At 44.3% G+C, this 16517-nt stretch overlaps 1 protein-coding gene across 3 annotated transcripts in view; it reads left to right on the forward strand.

Moving 5' to 3' along the window:
- The window catches only part of smpd3 (sphingomyelin phosphodiesterase 3), a 97377-nt gene that overhangs the window by 49600 nt on the left and 31260 nt on the right, over positions 1-16517 (forward strand). For all 3 annotated transcript variants that reach the window (XM_017698802.2, XM_017698804.2, XM_017698803.2), the window contains exon 2: positions 3097-4906. In XM_017698802.2, coding sequence (XP_017554291.1) covers positions 3440-4906 — 1467 coding nt within the window. In that variant the 5' untranslated portion in view covers positions 3097-3439. The remainder of the gene's footprint in view (positions 1-3096; positions 4907-16517) is intronic.

A 16517-nucleotide genomic window follows, 5' to 3' on the forward strand; every position in this document is an offset into this window, starting at 1 on the left:
TGTTGTTTTGACTAAGTTATTGTTGTGGCTGTTGTAAAACTTTTAGTTAATTGAATTTTGCAAAGTTAATTGGAACAAACATTTGTTTTACTTGCTATAAAATCACCTTTTCAACTCAAGACAGCCCAGACAAACTTTTTAAAGTTACATCCCCAATATTTTTACAGTGTGCTGGGAAATGTGCTTACACTGAATATGGAGTTAAATTACAAAAAAATGAATTTCAGTGCCACTTTTCTAAAAATGAAAAAGCTTTCGTTGTTTCATGACTGAATATCAGTTCAGCCACTGCACAAAGATGAATATTGATGGCGTCCTCCTCCTTGAAGGCCTGCGCCACGATGTGATGGGGTGGCTTTTCACTGGCGTCTTTCATCAAGGGGTCTTTTAATTTCTAGAAAAGTGCCATGGGAGTTAATTTGTACGTCTTATTCAAATTCACGTATTCAAACATCTTGTATACAGCGGCTTCATTAGACTGCTTAGAAGCACGGTCTAGTTTTGTAATCAGGTGAGAGAACGTGGAGCCCACTGTCCTTTTATTTTTACTCTGTTTTCTGAATAAGAATCAGATGAGGGGTCAGTGCTGCTGGGAGATGGTAAGGAAAATACAGCCATGCCCCTGGAGAAACACGCACCTTTGGGCTTTAGAGCCAACCTAAACCTCCCACGCCTCCCCACACTGTTCAAATGTATTTTGTCACAACTTGAAGCACTTTGTGTGGTAACAAACAGCTTAGCGGGTTCTAGCAGGTTTTCAAGTACAGTCAATTCTTGATTAAAATGCAAGCAAATACAACAAAAGGCCAAGCGAACAGAGGAAACATGTTTCATCCATCTAAATTCATCTCTGCCCTGTTGCATTTTTATGGCATGCCTTATCAAAGACTTCAGAAGAATCTGAAATGTAGAGCCAGGTGTGTTAATTAGTCATAAACTCAGGAAAGCAGTTTGAGCCGAAGTGCGACGTGCAGTAAAGCTTTGGAAGCTGTCGTGGCTTTCTGGGGGTATTTGGGGGGAAAAGTGTGCAAAACAGTGCATGTCATAAGGAAAGCTGAGCTAACACTGGTTCAGTGTGGTTCCTATGATCATGTTACTGATTAAGTTAAGTGACCCTTATTAATCCCACAGCAGGGTGGGAGTGCAGTGAAACACACACATACACACGCACACACTAGGGGGCAGTGCGCACACTTGCCCAGAGCGGTGGGCAGCCCTGTCCGCAGCACTGGGGGAGCAGTTCTTGCTCAAGGACACCTCAATCATGTTCTGTCAGCTCTGGGGATAGAACCAGCATCCTTCCGGTTACAAGGCCGGTTCCCTAACCTCCAGCCCATGAAACAGTGGAGTTCCCTGACTCCCGGAATCAAATCCACCGAATCTATCCACTAGATCACCAGGGACAGCCGATGAAGAGAGATCACATGAAGGTTAAAGATCATCTACAGATGTTTAGGTTACTCTATGTTTAGCATACTCATAATCAAGACTGCTTCATTCCTGCCCTTGTTAGCATTCAGATATATGTTTATAGCGCATTAGTTAAGAGACCCTTATTAGTTCCACAACGGGGAAATTTCACCTCCGCATTTAACCCATCCGTGAACTAAAACACCACATACACACTAGTGAGCACACACTAGGGGGCAGTGAGCACACTTGCCCGGAGCGGTGGGCAGCCCAATCCGCAGCGCCCGGGGAGAAGTTGGGGTTAGGTGTCTTGCTCAAGGACACCTCAGTCATGGACTGTCAGCTCTGGGGATTGAACCAACAATCTTCTGGTCAGAGGGCAGGTTCCCTAACCTCCAGCCCACAACTGCCCCAACAGCAGCTTGTCTTGGATATCTTATTTTACATATCGTTGCTGTCTAAAGTAAAACAAGTATCTCCAAATGAGTAACTGTAGAGAAGACAGCAAAAACACTCTTACATTTCAATGTAAGTTAATGTAAAGGGGTTTTATTCTAAGTGATTTTAGAGCATTTTTTGGTCCATTTATCATCCAATTTTCACACAGCTGGTGTTTTGAAATAATGTAAAAAAATTTCAAATTGACATAAATGGAGATGCATGGTTTTCTTTGGACAGTGGTGATATATTGCCTGGCCCTTGGTGTGTAGAAGTGAATTGTACATATTCACGTGTGCATAGTATTTATATGTGTGTGTGTGTGTGTGTGTGTTTGTGTGCACAATTAGCATGGCCAAGGAAAATGTCAGTATCTTTTTTGTACCATGAACAGTGTTATGTATCATGTTTTACAGTGGCACGTGCACTTTTGATGTTCTTTTAAATGATATTTTTGTAATTTTATCTTTCTGTACATTAAAGGCCAGGAAAAACAATGAGCCACATCTGTATGACATCCTTTGGGACGAAAAAACTAAAACACAAGGAAGTCATCGCAGAGTGTGCCCATTGTAGGACATCATTAGTGTTTCAATTCATTTTAATTTATATAACGTTTTTTGTAATCAAGTCACAGAGCAGCTTTACAGGGTTTGGATCAGAACCCTGAGTAGAGAACTGAGTGGTAAATGTTAGTGTTGAGATGGAGACATTGGACTTAGTGAACAGTTGGAGCTGTTAAAGAGTAGTTGGCAAGGTATGTTAATGTTAATAAAGGAAATGGAGGATCTGGAATGGGTTCCCGTGTCTCCTAGAAAATCCTGCTGTGCCGGCACATACAGGCTTGAACAGAAGAGACAATGAAATTTACGGTTTTGTACAGTTTGTGCCATCGTGAAGCATTAGGTTCAATACTTTTGTGAACAAAGTGATAAAAGGTTTCATTCTTGTTCTAAAGAAACACACTTTGCATAGATGTTTTCTGAGAAGCCAGGCACAAATACAACACCTCAAACAAACGTGCACACAAACAAATGCCAATCAGGTAGTCTAGCGTGTTGCTAGAAGTACCTCTGCTGCATAAAAATCTCTCTGATTCTCTGAGCTCTGTGAGAAGCTAATTTTATTCATTATTCATGGTGATTTCCAAGAATGTGTGAGATCTAAGGTTCCGTTTTCGCTGATTGCATATTATCCTTGCCTTTCAGCTGACTCTTTCTTTCTCCTCTCCTTCTTGGTTACCTGCAGGTTCGGCACTAATGACGATGATGATGAGAGTGCTGGCAGTTTGACAGCCTTCCGCAGCCGACTTGTGTAGAGTACCTCAAGGCCCTGGGAGCCATCAAGATGTCCCGATTCTTCCCAAAGTTGTAGTTTGGCAGTCCTCCACCAGGGGGCCTAACTGGGGAGGGAAGAAAGGTTGATCAGAAACCTAAAACCCAAACTCTGAACTACAGCCAAGGAACCATGTAGAACCGCTTTCTTCTCAAAAGGGGTGTGGGTTAACTTTTTAGCTGTTTTTTAAACTTATTTTTTCATTTTTTTTATTGTTGAGTTTGAGTTGAATTTTGGACCAGACTGCAAGACGGAGATGGTCCTGCACACCTCCCCTTACCCGAGTGCCTTCCTCAGCTTCCTCAGCAGCCTGTCCTGGGCCTTGGTGTTCCCCTGCTATTGGATGCTGGACCGGCTCCTGGCCTCTTGTGTTGCCACCTCATTGGAGAAGAGAAGGCGTTCGCAGGATCCTTGCTCTTTCCTGGCTCTGGGGGTGCTCATCTCTACACCGCTGTACCTGGTCCTACTGCTGGCCTCTTTACCCTTCGCACTACTAGGCTTCCTACTTTGGGCACCCCTACAGGCTTCCCGGCACCCATACATCTATTCGTACCGAAAACCTGACGCTCATCGGGCTGAGCAGGGCCCATCTGCTGCGGGGTCTGGCGAATGGCGCCCCCAAGGCCGCAGCTTCTGCTTTGGCAGCGCCAATGTGTGCCTGCTGCCAGACTCTCTGGCACGGTTCAACAACCTGGCGGACACACAGCGCAGGGCACGGGAAGTGGGCAAACGGATCCGCAATGGAGCCAGTCGGCCACAGATCAAGATCTACATTGATTCACCTACCAACACCTCGATCAGCGCCGCATCCTTCTGCAGCCTGGCCACGCAGGGCTTCCGACGAACATCCTCACTGGACCAGCGTCCAGAACCAACGACTGGAAGTGAGGGAGACAGTGAGCCTGCATCTGAGTGTCCTGTGCATCCCTCTGGAGGATCAAGCTCAGACTGCCCCATCCATAATGGCCAGAATACTTCAGAGTGTCCTGTGCATCCTATTGGGGGAACAAACTCAGACTGCCCTGTCCATAACAGCCAGAATATTGCTGAATGTCCACTGCATTCCAGCCAGGAGGAACCATCTCCAGACTGCCCAGTCCACCAGCCTGGAGACCTTCAAGCGTCTGGGGAATGTCCGGTCCATTCCACCACTGCAGGTCCAGGCTCTGATGACTGTCCTTTGCACCCTTCTGGGGTCCAGATTAGCATCACTTCCCCTGAACCAGAGACAGCGGAGACCAAAAACCATCACCCCGGTGAAGGAGACACCGGCAGCCTTCACAGTCGCACTGCCTCCAGAGAGTCCTTGACACGTTTCCATGGTGCAACAGATGGCGGCGGCATCACGTCCAACAACACGCTCTCGCAGCACCGTGCTTCTTTCTTCAAGAGGCCTACAGGCCGCAAGCGCCGCCACGGTGATGATGGCTTTGACCATGAAATCTCTGCCTTCTTCCCTGCCAACCTAGATTTCCTGTGCCTGCAGGAAGTGTTTGATCGGCGAGCATCAGAGCGTCTGTGCCGGCAGCTACACCGCTACTTCCCTTATGTGCTCAGCGACGTGGGCCGCTATGGCTGGAAGGGCTGCTGCTCAAGGTTCAAGTTCCTCAACAGCGGCCTTCTCCTGGCCAGCCGCTACCCCATCCTGGATGCACACTACGAATGCTATCCCAACGGCCGCGGAGAGGACGCCCTCGCAGCCAAAGGAGCTCTCTATGCCAAGGTAAGGAACGTTCATATGGCTTTCATATTAGACCTGTACAAGGAACCGGAGGCCAAATTGTGGTAGTTAAGTTAACCTGTTAAACTCTGGATGTAGTCCTGACTTCACTTCCTCAGTCTCATAACTACAGAACTTACTCGAACATATTAGACCAGATTACAACAGAACATATTAGTTTCATATTAGTAATCGAATAAGTTTATGTACTGAATATTAACATTGATATCTGAATTATAAGCCAACAGTTTAAAGGATAACCTTACTGATGCAAGAGCATGGGTTTTTTGTTTACATGTGAAGTATTAGTAAGTAATGTGATATATTTTTATCACTTGTTCACCAATCAATCTAACCAAGGTTTTGACTTGTTATATACACCGATCAAGAATAACATCATGACCACCTCTTTGTTTCTACGCTCATTGTCCACTTTATCAGCTCCACTTACTGTATAGCTGCACTTTGTAGTTCTACAGTTACAGACTGTAGTCCATCTGTTTCTCTGATACTTTGTTACCCTGTTCTTCAGTAGTCAGGACCCCTATGGACCCTCACAGAGCTATTTGCGTGGTGGGTCATTCTCAGCACTGCAGGAACACTGACGTGGTGGTGGTGGTGTGTTTGTGTGTGTTGTGCTGGTCTGAGTGGATCAGACACAGCCATGCTGCTGGAGTTTTTAAACACTGTGTCCACTCACTGTCCACTCTATTAGACGCTCCTACTTCGTCAACCCACCTTGTAGAAGTCAGAGACGATAGCTCCTCCTGGAGTTTTTAAACACCTCACTGTCACTGCTGGACTGAGAATAGTCCACCAACCAAAAATATCCAGCCAACAGTGTCCTGTGACCACTGATGAAGGACTAGAGGATGACCAACACTAACTGTGCAGCAGCAGATGAGCTATTGTCTCTGACTTTTCATCTATAAGGTGGACTGACGAGGTAGGAGCATCTAATACAGTGGACAGTGAGTGGACACAGTGTTTAAAAACTCCAGCAGCACTGCTGTGTCTGATCCACTCGTACCAGCACAACACGCACTAATACAACACACCACATCATTGTTGCTCCAGTGCTGAGAATGACCCACCACCCAAATAGTACCTGCTCTGTGAGGGTTCATGGGGGTCCTGACCACTGAAGAACAGGGTAACAGAGTATCAGAGAAACAGATGGACTACAGTCTGTAACTGTAGAACTACAAAGACCAGCTATACAGTAAGTGGAGCTGATAAGATGGACAGTGAGCGTAGAAACGAGGAGGTGGTCAGAATGTTACGCCTGAATGGTGTAAATCATTAAGTATTTTCAGTCAGTTGATAAGAATCATAGGACTCAAAGCATAAAGGAAGCTTTTTTTTTCGTGGTGGTCTTTCCTGTTCTTTACATGTTTCTCTTAAGTGGTGTGAGAGGTTCTCTGTGGTTAGTCTGGTTTTCTGTGCACATCAGCAGTTGTGCTCTATTTCTGTATCTACTTCCTGCTGCTCTGTTTTAAATCTCATGCAAACCCATGCAAATAATGAGAGGATTAATGAGGCAAAGAGTGACCTCGCTCTGTCCAATGTGGACAGTGTTATCTAGCGTTGATTGTCAGTGTCTCACTCCCAGTTTGGTGTCTTTTGAGCTTACTGGTTGTGGATTCTATACCTTAGGGTTGAAATTCACAGCTGGATACTGCACCAGCATCATTTATTGTGGCAAAAAATGTGTAGATTTTAAGTCAAACTCACCGATGAGTGCCTTTTTTTTATTTGTACAGGGTGATTCACTTGAAAGAGGCCCCGAATATTATGCTGGAACTCCTGTTAGAATGAAGCAATATGAGCCAAAAAAATACACTACATGCCTAAACGTATGTGTGATTGATTGCATTACATGTGATGCTGGAGGTGAAGTCCGTTTTCTGCCACGCACATTTTGACACGGCGCTCCATGTTCCTGAATGCATCGGCAAGCATTAGAGAGGTTAAATGTTGTGACGGCTGGCCAGCGCCTACCTCATCACTCCAATGCAGTGGCATCCCGGCTTGTTCGAAGCTCCATATACTGACGAGCACATTGCACATTGTTTCGTCCAGATGGATTCATCCTAGTAAGAGTTATTACGGAATATTCGGGGCCTCTTTCGAGCGAATCTCTCTGTATTGGTAGTATTTAACAGTTTCCGCACCAGCCTAACATGATCGACAGTTTTATTTGTACCAGCAAGTGTTGCATTTGTTCGAACAACGTTCATTTAAATAGAGATTTGAGCTTCAACTCTAGCACGAACACTTCTGTACCGACCTAACCAAACAGTTGGCTCCTCAAAGGGTTAATTTAGGGTAGGGGTTAGTCAGGTTTGACTTTGAGTAAGTGCTTTGTGCGTATACACGCTGAATAATTTATATCCCTGGCTTTGTAGCCCAGAGGGTCTTTTTGAAGTGTCTCATCCGTAATTCCCAAAGAGACATGGACTCTACCGCTACGATCTTTGTTCCTCCTTACTGAGAAATAGCTGCTGGTTTCTATTATTGTGTTATTGCATCCCTGGAGCAGAGCTGCAGAGAAGTCGGGGTGGGTTTCACAGCATGGAGGGACGTTTTTTCTAGAGCGTGTGTTAATAGGTACATTGTTGGCTCTGTGGAGAGAGATGTAGGGGTTGTATTATGTGTATATGTGGGAGAGAGAGCGTGAGAGAGCAAGGGAGAGAGATGTAGGGGTCATGTTCATCTCTGAATTGGCAATATGGCCTCAGGCCCAACTCCAGCACTGCTGTCACTGACTGCCAGACGAGCCTGCTAATACTGAACGTGTGTGTGTGTGTGTGTGTGTGTGTGTCAGACTTGATAGACACTGAATACTGTTTGTGGAGCAACAACATGCCAGGAGTTGACAGTGTTTTCACCGCACACACACGTCACTATAGTCGAGGTTGTCAGGCCTGCAGATTTCAGCTGATTGACAGGTGTCTATCTGCTTCCCTGTTGAGCGTCCTCACTATTTATAACTGAGTGGGTGGATCCTGAGTGGGTGGATGTTGCTAAATAAAAAATGATTAGAAACAGCAAAAAGTTTCCAAAACATTTCACAGTCCAACTGATTTCTGGCTGACGTCTCTCTCACTGCTGCTTGACTTCTGGCGGTCAGTATTTTTTAGACTATGACATAAAACTAGACATTTTGCAGCAATTTCATGTTATGAAAAAGTGACCAGCATGTCAGTTACACATTGGACTTGAGAATAAAGTTGGAAGTCTCCCATAGACTTTCTCCCACTTTAGTATGAATTTCCGATGCCAAATCAGGTTAGATGATGAAAATGTGCAAAACAGTCCATCTGCAGCCTTAAGATAGACCACGGGAATCATATTCATCTCATAATCTTTGTATTTATGGAGTCTAATCTATGTTCATATCAGTCTAAATATGTGGTTTCTGTGTCTTGCTAAACAGATAAGGCTGTGCTGTAGCCTCCCACGCAAAACAAATACAAGGGCTTGATTTGGAGGTTGTAATTACTTTAAAGTCACTAAAAAGTTTAGAAGACAAAACCTAATATTATCACTGTCTGGATATTTTCAGCTGAATAAAGTCAAATAAAGATAAAACAGATTATTTCATTCGAGAATAGTAATGAGGGACACAGACTAGCTGCTTATCTGGATTTAAGGACCTTAAAATGGAAAGAACTAGCATGTAATCTTGGTGCACTGATGGACTCTAATACTAAACCAGCAATTTATCACCACAAAAACATTAGACTAAAGCATCTGACTAAAGCAGACCTGGAGAAACTCCTTTATTTCTAGCAGGATTGATCACTGTAATGATCTCCTAACTGGACTCCCCCCCCCCCCCCCCCCCCCCCCCCCCCATACACTGGTACGAGTCTGTTACAGAACAGAGTTTAAGGTGCTATTGCTGGTCTGTAAATCGCTCAGTGGCGCAGGACTAGCCTATTTATTTCATATGTTGCAGTAACATGAGCCGTGCAGAACTCTCAGATCATTAGGAACTAGTCAGTTAGTCCTCATCATCATCATCATCTTCTTTAATCGGTTAATCCAGCTAGGCTTGCAGTTGGGAGAGCAGAGAATCCTCCAGCTCATTCTGGGGAATCCTGAGGTGCTCCCAGGCCAACTTGCAGACAGAAACCCTCCAGTGAGTCCTAGGACAACCTCAGGGTCTGGCAAACCTCTGCCGGGAGGTGTCCAGGGGACATCCTAATGAGATGCCCGAACCACCTCAACTGACTCCTCTCAATGCGGAGGAGTAGCTCTACTCTACACCTATCAAGTAGAGTGTAGACACCACCCTGTGAAGAGAGCTCATTTCCGCCGCTTGTATCTGTGATCTCATTCTTTAGGTCTTCAGTTAGGTGAGGGTTGGGATGTAGACTGACTGGTAAACACAGAGCTTTGCCTTATGGCTCAACTCCCTCTTCACCACTACAGTCCAGTGCAGCTACCGCGTTACTGCCGCCTCACCCTGTCTGCGGCCGATCTCACCGTCCCTCTTCCCATCACTTGTGAGCAAGACCCCAAGATATTTAAACTTCTCTCCCCTTACCTGGAGTGGGAAAGCCATCCTTATGCGTTAAATGGAACCAGTTGACCGAGAGCATTAGAAGAGCCCCAACACTGGACTTTTATAATGGCACTCCATTATACTAATTTAGTTTTTGATTTTATTCTCTTACACACTTTTAAATTTTCATTTGAATTATCTTTGCATTTTCTCATTTGGAAAGCACTTTGAATGATTACAGTGTATGACATGTGCTATTTAAAAAAGCTTGCCTTGCCTGTTAACAGCCTAATACTGACTACAAGAAGCAGCTTATAGGCTGTAAACACTATTTATCAAACCCATATCAAATCTCCCTCAAACCTCCTCGGTCATTGTGTCTTTCTTTGGCCCAGTCCCATTTCACCCCATGCCCCTACGACTTAGCCCTACCCCTCCGTGTGTGTGTGTTCACGTCTAGGGGTAGGATGTGCTGAGGATGAGATAGAGGGGTAGGGCGAGGTTTGAGCCCTCCAGGGCTACATAGCCCCCGAGACGGAGGTTTTTCAGAGACATTATGACCAAAAAAAGAAAAAACAGTAAGAGGCCGGTTTACATACTAAAATGGGAAAATCTGAACAAGAATCTGGTGAATATCACAACCATTAGTGGTGGGCGATAATAACACACAGCTTACTCAGTCTCATGAGTGGGCTGTGCCGATAAACCCTAACACACACACACACACACACACACACACACACACACACACACACACACACACACACACACACACACAAACAGTAACTCCACCGTGTTTACTATGGAAACAATCTTCTTGCTTACGTCTCCGTATCTCAGATGGATCCTTTAATAAACAAGCTGGCATGACGAGCTTTAGGACCATCAGCCGAAAATGAAACAAGCTGAACACAGTAGCGAGTGGCCGTATCTGATGTGCTCTTATCGGGCAATATTAACTCCTCGGCTAGGAAATCCACGTCATTCTGAAGATTAGCTACCCTGTAGGACAAAACAAAGGCAAAGCTCAAGATGCAAGGTGTTCCACTTGAAGGGGGCTCAGTGCATCAACTGTAAGGGCACAGTCTTAGAACTGTTTGGATACAGAATTCCTATTATACCATGCTCCAGTTGAAGGGGCAACTGTTTTGTGCCAACTGTACAGGCAGGAAATTACATCTGAGACATTACAGCTGATGAGGCACAACATTCCAAATGTTCAGGCGCAAGATAAAGTCTCAGAGGGGAACAATATTCCAACTGAGGCAGCACAATATTCCAGTTGTTTGGGTACAGTATTCCAGTTGAAAGGGTACAACAATCAAACTGTTTGGGCAGAACATTCCAAATGAGGGGTGAGATATTCCAACAGAGGGAGGAACAGCTTTATAGTTGCAGGGGAATTAAACTCCAACTGAGGCAGTATTTCAAATTATGTGGCACACTATTCCAACTGAGGTGGCACAATAGTCCAACCGAAGAGGCACAGTATTCTAAATGAGGTAGTATAATACTCTAACTGAAGGGCCACAATATTACAAATGAGGTGGTACAATATTCCAACTGAGGGGGCACAATGTTTTAGCTAAGGGGGTACATTACTCCAGCAAAAGGGGAACAATATTCCAAGCAGGGGCATAGCATTCCAACTGAGGGGGGCACAGGATTCCAGCTGTTCAGGTACAGCATTCAAACTGTTTGGGCAAAATATTAAAAATGAGGGGTAAGATATTCCAACAGAGAGAGGAACGACTTTACAGTTGCAAGGGAGTAAAACTCCAACTGAGGCAGCACAATATTCCAACTAAGATGATACAATATTCCAATTAAAGGGCACAATATTCTAGCTGAAGTAGGGCAGTATTTCAGCTGAAAGGGCAAAATATTCCGAATGAGGCAGTATAGTATTTCGGCAAAAAGGGCACACTATACAAACCAGAGGCACAACATTCCCACTGAGGGACCACAGTATTTTAGCTGTGGGGGCACATTACTCCAGCAGAAAGGGATGGCACCTGGGGGTGGCACAGTATTCCAACTGTTCAGGTACAGTATTCCAATTGAAAGGGTACAACATTCAAACTGGGCAGAACATTCCAAATGAGGGGTGAGATATTCCAACGGAAGGAGGAACAACTTTACAGTTGCAGGGGAATAAAACCAAGGCAGTACAGTATTTCAGTTGAGGTGGTACAATATTCCAACCAATGTTTTAGCCAAGGGGGCATATTATTCCAGTAAAGGGGAGCCATATTCCAAACGGGGGACACAACATTCCAGAGTTACAGTATTCCAGCTGAGCGCTGAGGTAAAGCGTAAGCAGGCCCTATGATGAATGAAGGCTGGTGTGATGAAATGTGAGGTAAGGAGAGAGAGGGCTGAAAATGGAGAAGTGGAGGGACGGATAGAGAGGTGGGGGTGGGATAAAGAGGGATGGAGAGAAGGAGGGGTGTGTATAGAGTGAGAATATTAATTAAAACAGTTTCCCGTAGGAGAGAGCACCTCTCTAATTAAAGCCTTCCAGAGCACACACTTATCCCACTTATTATTATTTAAAAGCTCTGTGCACTCAGTGGAACCAGAGTCAGTGCAGAGATTGGATGGGTTGGATGTTTGTTTATGTGGAAGGTTTGTGTGTGTGTGTGTGTGTGTGTGCGTGCGCGCACATGCACGTCTCAGTTTTGTGTTTGAGCATGTCTCCGCCAGGTCCCTGGGTCTGTTATGTGTAAGTGTGTGTGAGTGGGTTTGAGTGGGTGTGGGTGGGTGTGGGTGTGAGTGGCTGTCTAAGTGTCACTTGGCATTTGCTTGACTTTTCACTTGGTTTCTGATTCTGGGTGGTGCATCTGTGTGTGTGTATTAAGAGTGTAACGATCAGGGATGAGTGCAGTACAATACAGTGCATCCGGAAAGTATTCACAGCGCTTCACTTTTTCCACATTTTGTTTTGTTACAGCCTTATTCCAAATTGAATTAAATTAATCTTTTTCCTCTAAATTCTACACAAAATACCCCATTGTGACCATGTGAAAAACGTTTTCTCGAGAGTTTTGAAAATTTATTAAAATTAAAAAACAAAGAAATCATATTTACATAAGTATTCACAGCCTTTGCTTAATACTTTGTAGAACCACCTTTGGCAGCAACTACAGCCTCAAGTCTTTTTGAATATGATGCCACAAGCTTGGCACACCTATCTTTAGGCAGTTTTGCCCATTCTTCTTTGCAGTACCTCTGAAGCTCCATCAGGTTGGATGGGAGACGTCTGTGCACAGCCATTTTCAGATCTCTCCAGAGATGTTCAATCGGATTCAAGTCTGGGCTCTGGCTGGGCCACTCCAGGACATTCACAGAGTGGTCCTGAAGCCACTGCTTTGAGATCTTGGCTGTGTGCTTCGGATCGTTGTCCTGCTGAAAAATGAACCGTCGCCCCAGTCTGAGGTCAAGAGCGCTCTGGAGCAGGTTTTTATCCAGGATGTCTCTGTACATTGCGGCATTCATCTTTCCCTCTATCCTGACTAGTCTGCCAGTTCCTGCTGCTGAGAAACATCCCCATAGCATGATGCTGCCACCACCATGCTTGACTGTAGGGATGGTATTGGCCTCGTGATGAGCAGTGCCTGGTTTCCTCCAAACATGACGCCTGGCATTCACACCAAAGAGTTCAATCTTTGTCTCATCAGACCAGAGAATTTTGTTTCTCATGGTCTGAGAGTCCTTCAGGTGCCTTTTTGCAAATTCCAGACGGGCTGCCTTGTGCCTTTTACTAAGGAGTGGCTTTCGCCTGGCCACTCTGCCATACAGGCCTGATTGGTGGATTGCTGCAGAGATGGTTGTCCTTCTGCAAGGTTCTCCTCTCTCCACGGAGGAACGCTGGAGCTCTGACAGAGTGATCATTGGGTTCTTGGTCACCTCCCTGACCAAGGCCCTTCTCCCCCGATCGCTCAATTTAGACGGCCGGCCAGCTCTAGGAAGAGTCCTGGTGGTTCCGAACTTCTTCCATTTACGAATGATGGAGGCCACTGTGCTCATTGGGACCTTCAACGCAGCAGTAATTTTTCTGTATCCTTCCCCAGATTTGTGCCTCGAGACAATTTTGTCTCGGAGGTCTACAGACAATTCCTTTGACTTCATGCTTGGTGTTTGCGCTCTGACATGCAGTCAACTGTGGGACCTTATATAGACAGGTGTGTGCCTTTCCAAATCATGTCCAATCAACCACAGGTGGACTCCATTTAAGCTGTAGAAACATCTCAAGGATGATCAGTGGAAACAGGATGCACCTGAGCTCAATTTTGAGCTTCATGGCAAAGGCTGTGAATACTTATGTAAATATGATTTCTTTGTTTTTTAATTTTAATACATTTTCAAAACTCTCGAGAAAACTTTTTTCACATGGTCACAATGGGGTATTTTGTGTAGAATTTTGAGGAAAAAGATTAATTTAATTAAATTTGGAATAAGGCTGTAACAAAACAAAATGTGGAAAAAGTGAAGCGCTGTGAATACTTTCCGGATGCACTGTATGTGTCAAATACGCAAACTGCAATATTGTATGGTGATAAAAATGGTCACAACGTGCTTCTCTGAGCATATTGTTGACCCTGGGATACTTACAGAGCACTGGACCAATGCATGTTTCATTACGTTACATTCAGCAGTGCAGTCTGCGAACATAAACTATGGATACAAATATTTTGATATTGATATTATTTTTGAAATATGGCACTATGCACTTATAAAATGGCAGAAAAAAAAGGGAGATTAATTGTTATGAAAAAGGGTCCTGATCTTGTATTTTTGCCAGTGAACCCTAATGATTTTGATCCAAAGAGCACGCTGAACAGTGTGTGGAAATAGTGTCTCTCTGCTGTCTTTTGTAGAAACCACTGTCAGTGTGTGACAGCGTTGTAGGAGTCAGGCTCTTGTAGAGAGGGCTGTGGGTAAAGTATTTAATAAAGGGTAATCCAAAAACAGGCAAGGGATCATACACAGGCAAACAGGGCAGTGAAGGCTAAGCCTCCGAAATCGCACTGAAAGAGCCGTGAGTGCAGCGACACCCGACACGCTCAATCCAGTCTGGGATGAGTTTGACTATGACGTTGATGTCCGAACAGCTGGAGGAGGTTCATATTGAGCTCTTGTATAATTACATAATAAACTTTATGCTCATTTAAACCGTTTATAATCACCTGCATTGTTCGGCTGCGATGGACTGGCGACCTTTCCTGGGTGTATCCTATCTTTCGCCCAATGACAGCTGGGACAGGCTCCAGCACCCCACTGCGACCCAGAAGGATGAGCGGTTTAGAAATTGTGCATTGATGATTTATGAGTGAAATAAATCATTTAGAAATTGAATGAATCTTTTTGAATGACCCTGTTTATATCACTACACTGGCCTCCTTTACTTGTTATCTACAATAGCCTTTTAGCTCCAGTGTAAAACTAAAGAAACAAACAGATTACATACAGGACGAGGAGTAAAGTGCGTGAATCTGAACTTTCACCAGACTGTCTCTGAAGTGTCACCATCGTCATGTTTTTGGTGATGTGTTAAGCGCAGGAATGAGGCCTGAGCTTCAAACTGATCTGGGTGTGGTGAGGCTGCTGGTTCTTCAGCTTTCAGCTGTGTGGAAATGTTAGCAGGTGTAAGTCACTGCCGTCTTCAGCTGCAGGTAAAATCCATCACTTCTCTCAGCTTATTTACTTACAGTGTGTCTCAGGGGACAGCTTAGAAGTATATTAAGACCGTGTGTGTGTGTGTGTGTGTGTGTGTAGGAGCGAGCAAGCAAGTGTGTATATACAAATAGGCGATTATGTCAAGAGTGCTAATTGGAATTCTCTGTGCTTGTGGGATCTGTTAACAGGCTAAAGGTGATGTGTATAAAGGGGCACTGTCAGCCAGTCCAGTGGCTTCAGACACACACACACACACACACACACACACACAGAGTCTCTTTTTTAGTCTCTCATTTGCAGTAGCACCCACTGAAAAAATCCATAGAAACCTTTCTGTTGGTTCCTAATGGTTTTGTAAAGTGTTTTGACTTTTTCAATGAGATGGTATGTTTCAAATGGTGTGTTGCCAAGTAAAATAAAGTAAAAAACAAATATTTCTGCTGTTGAAAGTGTGAAAATGAGAAATATTAGACGTATGGACTAGAATTAAGATGGTGTTGCTTGACAAGATACTATTGTTTGCAGTGTACGGGGTGCTAATGGTTTAACAGGTGACCAGTGGCTGATTCTACGTGCATTTGGTTGTTTCCTAATGGGATCTAAAGGTGTTCTACAGGAAATTAGTGGTCCCTATTGCTAACCATTGAAACGGTCATGTAAACACTGCACTCCGATCTAGAAATCTGATTAAGAAATCCGAAAAATAGGGCTGGGTTTTAGCTCTGTAATCAGATTTCTCAGTCTGCACACCTGTGTGAGCAGCGCTGCTGCAAGATCGCAGGAAAAAAACACTGAAACTGACAAAATGACCGCCTGACAAAATGAGGGATTTAAATATTCTTTCATTTCTAGATGATGCATCTTCATATTTTCAGGTAAAGTAGCACAATGATTTTTTTTAAAGCCGCATCATGAAGTTTGAGTTTACGTCACGTTTCGTCTTCCGTGAGTTTTTTGGCTGGTTGTAAAGCAGAAATCTGTCTGATTCATGTAGATCTGGAGTTTCCCCTTTATCTGATTACTTAACAGCATGTAAACGCATTGATTGGATTACTGACAAAATCTGATTTTGGGCAGCTGTTGGATTATTAAATGCATGTAAACGCACTCAATGTCTTGATTTCTGTCACCGTAACTGTGAGTGTTATGTTACCATGGCAGGTAACGGTGACAGCAGATGACTCATTTCCAGAGCTCTGTGCAGTTCCTCTGCTTTGGCTGAATTATTCAAAAAACTGATAACGATGATAAAAAAAGAAATCTGACTCGAGGGAAAGAAAGCTGGAGTATGATTTTGAGAAGATGGTGATGTTCTGAGAAGGAAGGGCTGTTTCCATGGCAGACACCCAGTTCTTTCGTAGTGAGAGTAACTCATTTAGAAAACACTGTGTTCAAAAGAACAGCTGCAGCACACACACACAC

This window comes from Pygocentrus nattereri, chromosome 8, assembly GCF_015220715.1.
Source record: "Pygocentrus nattereri isolate fPygNat1 chromosome 8, fPygNat1.pri, whole genome shotgun sequence".
In the NCBI taxonomy this organism is placed as follows: domain Eukaryota; kingdom Metazoa; phylum Chordata; class Actinopteri; order Characiformes; family Serrasalmidae; genus Pygocentrus; species Pygocentrus nattereri.